The sequence below is a fragment of the Puma concolor genome, chromosome B3 (assembly GCF_028749965.1).
Source record: "Puma concolor isolate L17-30 chromosome B3, mPumCon1.1.hap2, whole genome shotgun sequence".
NCBI classification, from domain to species: Eukaryota; Metazoa; Chordata; class Mammalia; order Carnivora; family Felidae; genus Puma; species Puma concolor.
In genome coordinates, this window is record NC_141672.1 from 27,088,221 (window position 1) to 27,100,023 (window position 11,803).

The following is an 11,803-nucleotide window of genomic DNA, read 5'->3' on the forward strand; positions in this document are numbered from 1 at the left end:
AGATAAATGTGAAAGGGTGTTTTGTTCCATCAGTCTGTAATGGCCTCAAGCAGGAAACAACCTAAATGTAACTAATGTGATTCGTGTAATTACTATATAAACATAATTATTAGCTAAACGAATGGCACGTTAGAAGCCACCAGAAAGAATGAGGTAGAACTATTTTTTGTGGGTGTGGAAAGACACCCATGAATGTAAGGAGGACTTAACTATTAAGGACACAGATGCACGACCAGACCCTAGAATCCTAGCTCTGCTGACCACTGGCTGTGACACTGGGTATGTCCACTTCTGTGTGCCTCAGTCTCCTCATCTGTAAAACGGGAATAATAATAATACTTCCCTAACAGGACCGTGTGGATTGAATGAGCTAACGTGCAGAGTACTCAGTACACTGCCTAGCACAAGGGAAGTGCTACCATGTTATAGAATTCAATGAAAAAAAGCAAGATGTAGAGCAGTTGTTCTAGAATGGTCTCATGGTGGGGAGAGAACATACACACACACGTACGCACACAGTGGCTGTACGTGCACAGGAAATTCCCAGAAGGATGTTTAAGAAAGATGAGGGATTTGGAACTCCTAATTTCCAGCCCTCTGTCCCTGCCCGTCATCTTTGGTAAAAGCACATACTCTTTCTTTTATTTAAACCCAGACCAAGGGCTGAAGCACTCCTCCCTGTCCTTCGGCCAAGCACCCTCCACGTCTGCTTCTCTGTGCTGGGCTGGGTCTCCTCCTCCATCGAGCAATTAGCAATTCTAGGACAGGGTGGCTTCCGGGAGAGGCTGGTGTGGCCCAGGCCCCTGGGCGAGAGCACTGCCCGCTGGAGGTCCTGCCCTGCCCCAGCTGGCTGTCCCTGCCCGCCTCCCCTCCTGGGGCCCTGCTGCCCACCCCCACAAAGTTGCTTTATCTGCACCAACTGATCTGATAACAGTCAGGATCTTCCCAAGCCCCCATCCCCCAGTGGTTTGACAGCATGAGCTCCTAGAATTTAAGGGAAAAAAAAAAAAAGAGCACATAATTTGTGGCAAGTGGAGTTCATAATCTGTTAATTTATTATCGTTTCTGTCGACCTGGAGGGCCATTAGCAGAGGTAATAAAGGGAGATGTAATTATAGGATCTGAGGCCACTCCAGACACAGCTGCTGTCACTCGGCAGCCCATATTTCATCGGCCGCTGGCATTCTTCTCTCCCCAGCGAGAGCCAGACGGTGGCTACCTGGGAGCAGGGCCGCTGAGGAGCCCTCCGTGAGGAGGCCTCTGGGGGGTTCCCCCCGCAGAGGTGTGCACGTGTCACCCTGGCCTGGGAGGGCTCCCCTGGCTGGCGGAGCCTCCAGGCCACCTGGGGTGACAGGACAATTCATCAAGCGATACCCACTGCCTCTTAAAGGCTGCTGCCCCTTGCTCGAACCTGTCGCTCCCGGGGAACGAGGGGTGGGCGCTCTAAAGACTCGGGCTTATCCTCTGGGCAACCCAGGACTTGGAAAGTTCAACTCCAGGTAAAAGCCTGCAGGCGTGCGGGGTAAGGCCACTGCAGACGGACTGAAACAAAGGAATGGCTGCTATTCTGAGTGAGCCGCAATCAGCCCGAGCTCCCTAGGGAGCTCACCCGTATGAAAGTGTCCTGTGTGTTCAAACATGTGAGTGAAAGCCGGGGTGGGGGGGGAGGGGGGGCCTGCTGAGAAATGAGTTTTGTGCTCAAACGATCCTTCCTACTGGCCAAGCGGGTCGCTCAGCGCCTGTGTACATATGTTAGCTTCTGGCCTGCAGCCTGAAAACTTGTGTTCGTGGCGCCCTGCTGCCCTTCTGGGCTTTTCCTCCACGGCCACTGCCCATCAATCCTGAAGGCCTAGCTCAGCGTCTGCCCTCTGCCCCCGCAGCCCATGGCATCCCTCTGTCCCATGGTTCTCCTTGCTGCCTGCTAAGTGTGCAGGAGATGGGAAACAGGGTAGAGGTAAAGGGAAACAGGCAGTGGGGTGGTAATATTGAAGCAAGTGTCATGGAGGTTCCTCATGGAGGTCTGGTCTATTTTTGTATGTTTAGAATTTCTCATGAGAAAGTATTTTGTTGGGGGTGCCTGGGTGGCTCAGCTGCTGAAGAGTCCGACTTCGGCTCAGGTCATGATCTCACGGTTTGTGAGTTCAAGCCCCATGTCGGGCTCTGTGCTGACAGCTCAGAGCCTGGAGCCTGCTTCCGATTCTGTGTCTCCCCCTCTCTCTGCCCCTCCCTGCCCTGCTCATATTCTGTCTCTGTCTCTCTCTCTCAAAAATAAATAAACGTTAAAAAAAATTCTTTTTAAGGAAAAAGTATTGGGGCGCCTGGTGGCTCTGTCAGTGAAGCGTCCAACTTCAGCTCAGGTCATGATCTCACTGTTCCGAGTTCGAGCCCCGCGTCGGGCTCTGTGCTGACTGCTCAGAGCCTGGAGCCTGTTTCGAATTCTGTGTCTCCCTCTCTGTCTCTGCCCCTCCCCAACTCATGCTCCCTCTCTCTCTCTCTCTCTCACACACACACACACACACACACACACACACACAAACATTAAAAAAAATTTAAAAACGAGTATTTTACTAAAAACAAAATTATCCACCTTATTTATAAATGACATCCTTGGGGCAGAAATTAATCTACTTCTTTGTATCAGCCACAACTCCTAACAAGAGACCTTACTCAATAAATGCATGCAAAGTATGAAGTGCCCTCTGTATGCCAGGCTATGGACAGATACTGAGAGGTTAGCTCGTACTGAGTCATGAGACGTGGTCTCCTTGCTTAAGGAAAGTGGGCTGGGCTCTGCTTCAGAGTGCTAACCTGAGCGGTCTTAAGGAACCTTCTGCTGTCCAGGAACCAGGATGGACAGGAGCTGAGGTCAGTCCCAGGGTGGGGCCCTGGCTTGCATCTACCCTGCTAAGAAACCTGGTCTCTTTCTGGCTCTCTCTCTCTCTCTCTCTAAAGGCCAGTGAGCAGGTCTGCAGGGGAGTTTTCTGTCTAATCTGAGATGGGATTAAGTCGATTAGTTTAAACATATCAGGCACTTGATATGTCATCGCCCCTAATATGAGGTTTACATGCAGTGGCAGGAGACGCTATTAATTAATTTTACCTTAAACACTAGAAGGTCAGGCCCAAATAATTCAGCATGCAAATTTATGCAAAATAGGCAAATTAGTGTTTCAGACAGACAAATGAGCCCCTGTGTTTATTTTTTAATCAAAAAGAATCCAGCTCTGGACAAGGGAAAAGGAAGATGTGAAAGGAAGCTTTTAATAATATTAGCAAAGACAATGACACAGTCACGGTCCCTGCCACTTATCAAGCACCCACTGTGTGCGGGGGCTGGGCTGACGGCCCTGTACCATCTATTACGATTCCTAATTCACAGGCAAGGACACTGAAGCTCAGAAAAATGAGATCTCTTCACAAGGCCAGTAAGGACAGAATTTGGATCAGGGCTCAGGTCTGTCTGGATCCAAAGTCTGGGCCCCTAACAGCCACTCTGCTCGGCCCACCTCCCTCGTGGTCGGGCACAGATCGGAGATGGCGCTGCAGGGAGGGGAGACAGGAGAGAGGAACGGGTGCAAGGGAGACAGCACCTCCTGGTTCTACGCCTCCCCTTAGAGGTGGCAGGAGAAGGAAGCGGTGACCTGGGGGACCGCCAGGCGCCACCCCTGAGCCATCGCTGGGATGCGATGGAAGAGGAGCGTGTGATGGCGGGGAGGGCAAGATGTGAGGGGCAGGGGGAGCTGTACCGGATTCGGCCCCGGGTCAGTGGAGCAATCCGGGCTGAGGTGTCTTACGCAGTGGCCTGACCCCACGTCTGTGCTGAATCAGCACGGGCCAGATTCAAAATTACTGAGTGTGTAATCCCAAGAGGCTGAGCTCCTTAGTAAGGGCGTCCAGCTCAGATCCCCGGTGAGGCCCTCCCCGAGTCGGAACGCCAGGGGCCATCTGCGCAAGGAATGCTACGCTTCCTGCCAGCTAAGTAATACCAGCATCAGCTCCCGAGCCCTCGTCCGCAGGAAGACTCCTTCATCTAGGTTGTGCACACACGCGTGTCTTCTATACAAACATTCTGACTCCCCCCAGTCAACTGCGGGCCTTGGCATCTAAAGTCTCAGACACCTTTGCTACAGCACCGTGCGTGCTACATTCATTTTTCAGAGCCGGCGACACACACAAAGAGGACCTACAGACAGGAAGATAAACTGCCCCGTGTCACATCGCTAGTAAGAATCCGAGTCCGTGGTGGATGACTGCCAGAGGAAAACAGGATGTCCCCACCACACTATGAGACAAGCTGTAGAAACCTTACGAGGCATAACTGCACAGGCTTTCGAAAGCTCCCCAACACGTGTGTAATGCAAAACACGTGGGTATCGGCGTCTACAAAAATAAAATTAAAAACCAGCTTCCACCATCTGTCCAGACGGAGGATGCTGAAGGAAGGGCGTGGGCCACACGCAGCGAACAGCCGTACCCGGAGTCCATTATCCCCTGAAACGTATTTATTACATGCACCTTCCACGCCACCTATTAAGGGATGGGCCTCCCGTAAGATCAGGCAAGTGGCAATAGTGAGCCGGCAGTGAACGTGAACATGGACCACACATCACACTCATCCTTGCATTTCATCCTCACGGCAAAGCCCACGAAGGAGGTACTGCTATTATTCCCTGTTCACAGAGGGGCCGGGTGACCTGCCCAGGGTGACACAGCTAGTGAGCCGCAGACCCAGATGTTGAATCCTTTGAATCCCAGACTTTGACTCCCCAGCCCATGTTCTTAACCACTCCAGTCCACCGGCCGCTAAAGGAAGCAAGAGACTCAAATTCTCTGCTGCACTTTCCCAGCACATTTCCAATAAGGTCTACAAGAAAACCCTTTGGTCTTGAAGGACTCAGAGAACTTGCTCTTTGAATCTCACCTATTGTAAGAAGCAATCAGCAACCCTCGAGAGTGATCACTGATTCTGAAGAGCCCCCAGCAGTTCAGGAATGTTACTGGACCTCCCAACACCTGCTTACCTCCAATCCCACGAAGAGAAAAGGAGCCCAGAAGAAAACACGGCTCCTGGGTCCCGGGGCTCCCATGCATCAGAACCACGGTGGTGGGGACAGTGGCTGAGAGTCCCTGGCTATACCACCCCCGCCCGGTCCTACGGGACTCACCTGGGATGTGCTTGGCCCAGCCAATGATGACCACGAGCTCCCTGTCTGCCAGGTCACAGAGAGTGGTCAGGGCCTTGATGTCGCCCTCCGGCATGCCAGGGGGAGGCATGGCATAGAGCTTGTCCGGCTCGGCCACCAGCAGGTAGGAGACAATCTTGGTCACTGCCAACAACCAGAGGAGGAATGTGAACGTTGGGGGAGGAGGAGGGGCCGGGGTGGAGCCTGCAGTGACTCGGAAAGAAAAGTCGGGTTCTGAGGAGTCTCTCCCTTCCCCCTCCCCTTCTCACTCCACAAACTTGCTGGCCGTGTTGATTTGGGCTATTAAAAAATAGCCCTCCAAGGGAAGTTGCTGGTGACTTCTCTTGAGAGGAACCTGCTTTGAGTGGCAGGTGAGGGCGACACGTTCTGGATGCCCGGGCCCATGCCTTCTTAGGATCATGCTTCATTTGGAACCACATTCTGTAAATCCCACATGGAAAGGGCTTCCGAATGAAGCCTGAAGCACCCGACACCCAGCCGGCCACCAATGCCACCTCCCCAGGATCCACACTGTCTCTAGCCAGCAGCGGGAAGGTGGCATCTCCCCACGGGGGCCAGATGTCCCAGGTACCCATGCTGGCAGAAGGAGCATGGACTGCCCTGACACTCACATGGCTTTTTAGCGGGTGGAGAAATCTGTAAGCTCAGGTATGGGCTGCTCTCAGAGTCCAGCCGTCGCTTGTATTTCTGGCGGCCTCCACGCACTCGGTCAAGGCGCACACCTGTTGGGGAAGAAAGGGGCAAAGTGTCAGGCTGTTCAGCGTCAGGGGTGTTAGCACTAACTCTGGAATCGCAACACTGGCTTCGGCCCCCACGACTAGATGGCTTTCCAGCTGCCCCATGGCCAGCTCAACCAGGGAGTCCTGCAATCCTAAAACAACTAACGGTAATGACCCATCCCAGCTGCCCCGGGCCCGGCCCTGCCTCTGGATTCAGCATCCTCCTGACATCTATCCCGAGCAACCCACAGCTTGAGTCTTTTGTCTGCAAAGGGAAAGCACAACGTAAGCACTCCTCTAGACGTTAGGGAAGGAAGACTCGTTATTTTAGATCTGCTGTGAATCCAGGGAGGGTTGAGTTGGCTTGCAAGACGGGAAAGGAACTCTCTGCCACTGGCAGGCACCTCCAAAGAACAAGAACAAGAATGTTCAGCCTTTTCACGTAAGCAGCATCTGAATGGGCGTTCATTACAGATGTCAATTTCTGGGTCCCACTTTCAGAGACCGTAGGATGGAGTTCTACAGTCTGTCTTCTAGACTAAAGGGAGTGTGAGGACTGGTCCAGGCAGTGGTAGTACCCTCAGTAGCAGGGACGTGGGTAGCCGTGGACCAGACTCTCCTGGATGGGGACGCAGGTGGTCCTGGCCACACCTGGAAAATGAACGCCTCAAAGTCTCCCAGCAGCAGGTGCAAAAGCAGGTGTGGCCACTCCACACTGACATCCCTTCCCAGGATGAGGCCCGATCCTACAGAGATCTGCTATTTCCCTGGGTCGATACGGCCTCCCAGGAACCCACCCCACCCTCAGCAACTGCAGTCTAGACAGACATGTTCGTATCATTTGACATCCCTCACCAGCCTGCAGGGTGGACAGGACCTCAAATAGGTTCCTCATCCAAAGGCACACAAGCACAGACTGGACACCAACCTATGTGGCCTGCCCTGAAAAACGGGTGGGATCCAACAAATTAGCTCCAAAGTATGAACTATTACAGGAAACAGAGCGGCTCCCTTAAGCTTACCATGAAACGGGCCTTGATTAAAATGCATAAAAAGTGAGAGAAAGTGGGGCGCCTGGGTGGCTCAGTCGGTTAAGCCTCCGACTTCGGCTTAGGTCATGATCTCACAGTTTGTGGGTTCGAGCCCCGCGTCGGACTCTGTGCTGACAGCTCAGAGCCTGGAGCCTGCTTCGGACTCTGTGTCTCCCTCTCTCTCTCTGCCCCTCCCCTGCTCACACTCTGTCTCTCTCTCTCAAAAATAAGTAAACATAAAAAAAATTTTTCTAAATAAAAAATAAAAGTAAAAAAGTAAGAGACAGAGTCCTGAGAGGAAGAGAGCTCAGTGGCCACCTTAGCCTCTGAGGTGACAGGTCAAGTTCAACTTCCTGTTCCTTTCCCCAAAGGTCAACAGCATCACCCTCAGAGTCCTAGTAGTTGATCTTCAGGGCACTTTCCCGCTGCCACCTCCTCCTGCCTGTCCTCCTAGCTTGGCAGTGGCGGCAGCTCAGGCCCTTCCCGGGGAGAGGCCAGAAGGCAGCAATATGGGTGACCGAATGGAACGAGGATTCAGATCCCGTTCAGGCCAAGGGTGATTTGCTGGCTGCTTCTGAGGATGTACAGCTACTACGGTTAAGTCCCTGGGACGCGAGAGGAAGTTTCCGGGGCAGTGAGAGCCATAGAAAGCGAAATCACTTTGTGTGCTGAATAAGAGGGACCGGCCTTTCAACTGCTAGTTGCCCTAAGGGAACTGGGGTGGGGAACTGGCATGGTACCGTGCCCACGTGCTCCCAGTCAAGGGCTCAGACCTCCTCCTCCTTCAGGGCAGAGGGCAGGGAGGATGTTGTGAGCCACCAAGACAGATGGCCCAGGGGGACTCTATGTGGGGCCAGTCACTGCTCTGCATTTTCATCAGCGGTGTCCTTTTCACCCCCCGCACCCGCCCCCCCGGTCTGACATACCTGTACTTGATGCTGAACATGGCTGCAGTAAACTTTTCTGGGGGGAGACGGTCTACCCAGCATCCCACCCCTGCTTCCCGCTTAAACTAATTCCCCTATTGTGGGTCATCTCGCAGTGGGGGGGCCTGTGCCCACTCCAAGTCTGGGTATCTAACTCGACCCTCTGGAGGCTGAAGCATGGGCTGGTGACTCAGGAACAGCTAACGGGAAGCTTTGATCAAATGGCACCAGAACGGAGGGGGAGAGCTGCTCAGGGCTGCAGCGGTGGTCAGCAGCGGGGGTGTGGGCACCCTGGGCCACACTCTCCTGGCTACTGCATCTCTCGTGCCTAGGCTTTCTGGAGCTTCCCTTGGTCCTTGTCTGGCTTCTAAGTGTGGTCCTTGAGCCTCCTGAGAAGCTTCCAGTGAACTCCCCTGCCGCTTTGAGGGGCAGAGCGGATTGCAACTGACCACGCCTACAGTTGGGTTGCCTTGGACCAGACCCTGTGACAAGGAGAGTTCATCTGGAAGGTGAACCCAGGAAGAAAGCCAATCACGAGTGTGTTCCTGAGTAGGTGAGCAGGTTACTGCCGTTGCCAGCTGAGGCTCAGCCTCCCTGAAGACCCTGGGAGACAGGGCAGGACACTCCCCAGTTACCCTGCTGCAGATGAGGGCCTTGGGGCATCCAACCGCCCCTCCTGGCAGTCACCAGCCCTTCCCGGACCAGGGCTGGGCGGGCTGTGGGGCCCAAAGCAAGCCCTGGGCACAGCTGTGGTCACCAGGAGGCAGTTCAGTCAGCATGCATGTGACAGAGCGCGGAGTGAAGGCAGGTGGGACACCGGCCACTGCCCTCCTTCTCAAAGGGTGGTCCAGGCCAGGCATCATCCGGGAGCTTGTCTGAAATGCAAATATGTCAGGCTGCCCCCTAGGAACGGGAGTCAGCACTTCAACAAGGTGACTCGGAGGCACAACGGTGTTTGGAAAGGGCTGCAATATAGCATCCTACAGACCGGCAGCGGCCCGGACCTTGAAGGGGACAGAGGAGGCCCATCCGGTGCAGGAGCTAAACCCACATGCTGGTGGGGCTCTGGCTCCCAAACGCCACCCCTCCCTTCTGGCCCCCTCAGTGAGGGCAGAAGGAGCAGGCACACAAAGGCAGGAAGGATGGCTCCTCCTTTGAAGGTTTTGTGGGGAAAGTCCTGTTTTCCTGACATCCTCCAGTGATACAGCTACAAAGCAGCTCCCCCCCCCCCCCCCCCCCCCCCCGCCTATAACACCGACACCGGATGTCGTGAGCCAAACCCTCCACCAGGCTCTGCTTTGTCTTAGAAAGCTGGTAAGACTAAAAGTGAGAATGCCCGACTTCATTCACACAGGATGAGGAGGGGGCCCATTTCCTGTGCACCTACTGTGTGCCGGGGTCAGACCAGAGTCCAGGATGAGCCCTTCCCCACTTCACTGACTTTCTCTCCTGAGGCCAGTCTCACAAGCTCTCCCCTACACCCACCCCGGGTGGTGTAGCAGGAGTGGGAACTGCTCAACAAAACCCTGAAAGAGGCATGGGTCCCTTAGCAAGGCAAGGAGATGGGCAGTTGCCACTTCTGTCACAACCTCCATCTAGAATGTTCTTTGTCCTGAGATACGGCCTGGCCTGTAGTGGGTGTTCAAGAAAGTCTTGATGCGTACAGGAACGGCTGGGCCTCCTTCCCTTGGGGGCTGGGTGCTTCTTCCAGACATCCAAGCTCCAACAGCACCGCTACGACCAGGGGCTGCTCCCCGTCCCATTACAGGGTCTGTCATGGTGCCCAATGCCCAATGGATGCTTAGAAAGCCAGAGCTGGGGGCGCCTGGGTGGCTCAGTTGGTTGAGCATCTGACTTCAGCTCAGGTCATGATCTCACAGTTCACGGGTTCAAGCCCCACATCAGGCTCTGCCCTAACAGCGTGGAGACTGCTTCAGATCTTTTGTCTCCCTCTCTGTGCCTCCCCCAACCCCCTCAAAAGTTAACATTAAAAAAAAAAAAAAAGCTGGAGCTTTTTACTATCACCATCATCATCACCATTATTATTACCATTTTTCCCCAGCAAGTATATACAATTCTCTGGTAAGTCACAGTAATAACAAACATGAGAACAGCCTAATTTGTGGAGGACTTTCTCTGTGTTGCCCTTTGTAATCTACAGCATATAAAGCAGGCACAATTACAGGTCACGATCTCGCGGTCCGTGAGTTCGAGCCCCGCGTCGGGCTCTGGGCTGATGGCTCAGAGCCTGGAGCCTGTTTCCGATTCTGTGTCTCCCTCTCTCTCTGCCCCTCCCCCGTTCATGCTCTGTCTCTCTCTGTCCCAAAAATAAATAAACGTTGAAAAAAAAAAATTAAAAAAAAAAAAAAAAAAAAAGCAGGCACAATTATCCCCATTTTACAAACGAGAACAACCGAGGCTCGGGCGACTGAGTAATCTGCCCAGTAAAAGAGCCAGTACCTACGCTCTCTGCTACTCCAGGGTACAGCTCCCCTGGGCCCGGTGGGTGTAATCTCTCCTCTAAATTTTCTCCTTCAGATCTTCACAGCAGGATGGTCAATGGCTCCAATCAATACATGCATCAGTTATCAGCTTATTCTGTTTTCTTAAGAAAAGTAGACTGCTGGGTTCGATTATGCCTCAATTGATGTCTGGTATGAGCCAGGTTTGCATCCTGGCCTCCTGCCTGCTTTCCCAGATCTTCCCCCAGCCACAAGCCCATAAGCACGCCACCCCATGGGATCCACTGGTCAAGGTCCCAGACCCGTCTCAACGGCCTTGGCCCAGTTGGCTCTCATAGCCTTGGTCTCGTCATCACCAGGTACGGGGAAGGAGGCAATGGTAATATCAACTCTGCTCACCGAATATGGCTCTTGTGACACCAGAATGACACAACAGCGGGGAAAGGCTTGGTAAGTTGGCAGTGGTTCAACAGGCCAAGGGAGGCCGTCACTGCCACTGCCCCACACGGCAGCATTCACTGCACCCTGTGTGCCACCTCGCGCTTGTTTCCCTCTGTTCCTATCCACTTTTCAGTTCAATGGGTTGCTAAGGGAAAGGGCCCAAGTCAGCTCCATTTTCACCCAGCCGGTGGTAGGCAGTCAAGTGTCTGAGTGAAATGATGCACCAGTTCAAATGAAGCCCTGCAGGCTTAGGAAACAAAAGACTCTCAGGGTCTTATCCTTTTCCCAGTTTCCATCTGTTCCCCCCAGCCTCTAGAAATTCACTCCCTTAGGACAGCCCATTCCTCATCAAAGTTTCCCCTTGTATTGAGCTAAATTCTGTCTCTCGGTCATTTTCTACCTACCCTCCATCCCATCCAATGAGACTACCCCCTTTCACAAGACAACCCCTCATGGACTTGAACATCCTTGGGCACCCTCCTTCTGTGGCCAAGCACTCCTTATTTTCTATATTCGTACAGTGTTTTCAGGCCAATCACCTCCCTGCCTTCTACGCATTTGTCTTTATTGATGTGGTCTGCTCTGAACTGAGAATGGTCAGCTTCTTCAACACAGAGACAGGGGACAGAGGTCTGAATTCCTCTGCCCTCTGCCTAAACAGACGCTGGTCAACTGTGTTTGTACGTATTATCTGCCAATGTGTTTTTATACTTTATCTAGAATACACTGCTCACAATTTTAGTAAATGAGAGATAATGGCATGGACTGGGTTCTCATCCTGAGCGCTGCAGCAAGATGCTGTATCATGAATCCTTTAAAAACAAATCACCAGATTCTAACGGTTGGGTCTGGCAGACATTATTAGTTGCCTACCCAACTATCTTTTCATCCCCTCTCTTTCATGCTAACAGAACCTGGGTTTTGTTTATAGAAACATCCTACCGCTAGCACTATAGTCCTACCAATCCTGGTTCCTACCTTCCCAGTTTCTGTGGTAGCAAGTGCTGGTCATATGACCTG

General features: G+C 53.0%; 1 protein-coding gene across 3 annotated transcripts in view; it reads right to left on the bottom strand.

Annotated features, from left to right (window-relative positions):
* Positions 1-11,803, bottom strand: part of ESRRB (estrogen related receptor beta) — a 172,892-nt gene that overhangs the window by 11,138 nt on the left and 149,951 nt on the right. For all 3 annotated transcript variants that reach the window (XM_086709203.1, XM_086709204.1, XM_086709202.1), the window contains exons 4-5: positions 5,816-5,926; positions 5,166-5,327 (exon numbers count right to left, since the gene is read on the bottom strand). In XM_086709203.1, coding sequence (XP_086565329.1) covers positions 5,166-5,327; positions 5,816-5,926 — 273 coding nt within the window. The remainder of the gene's footprint in view (positions 1-5,165; positions 5,328-5,815; positions 5,927-11,803) is intronic.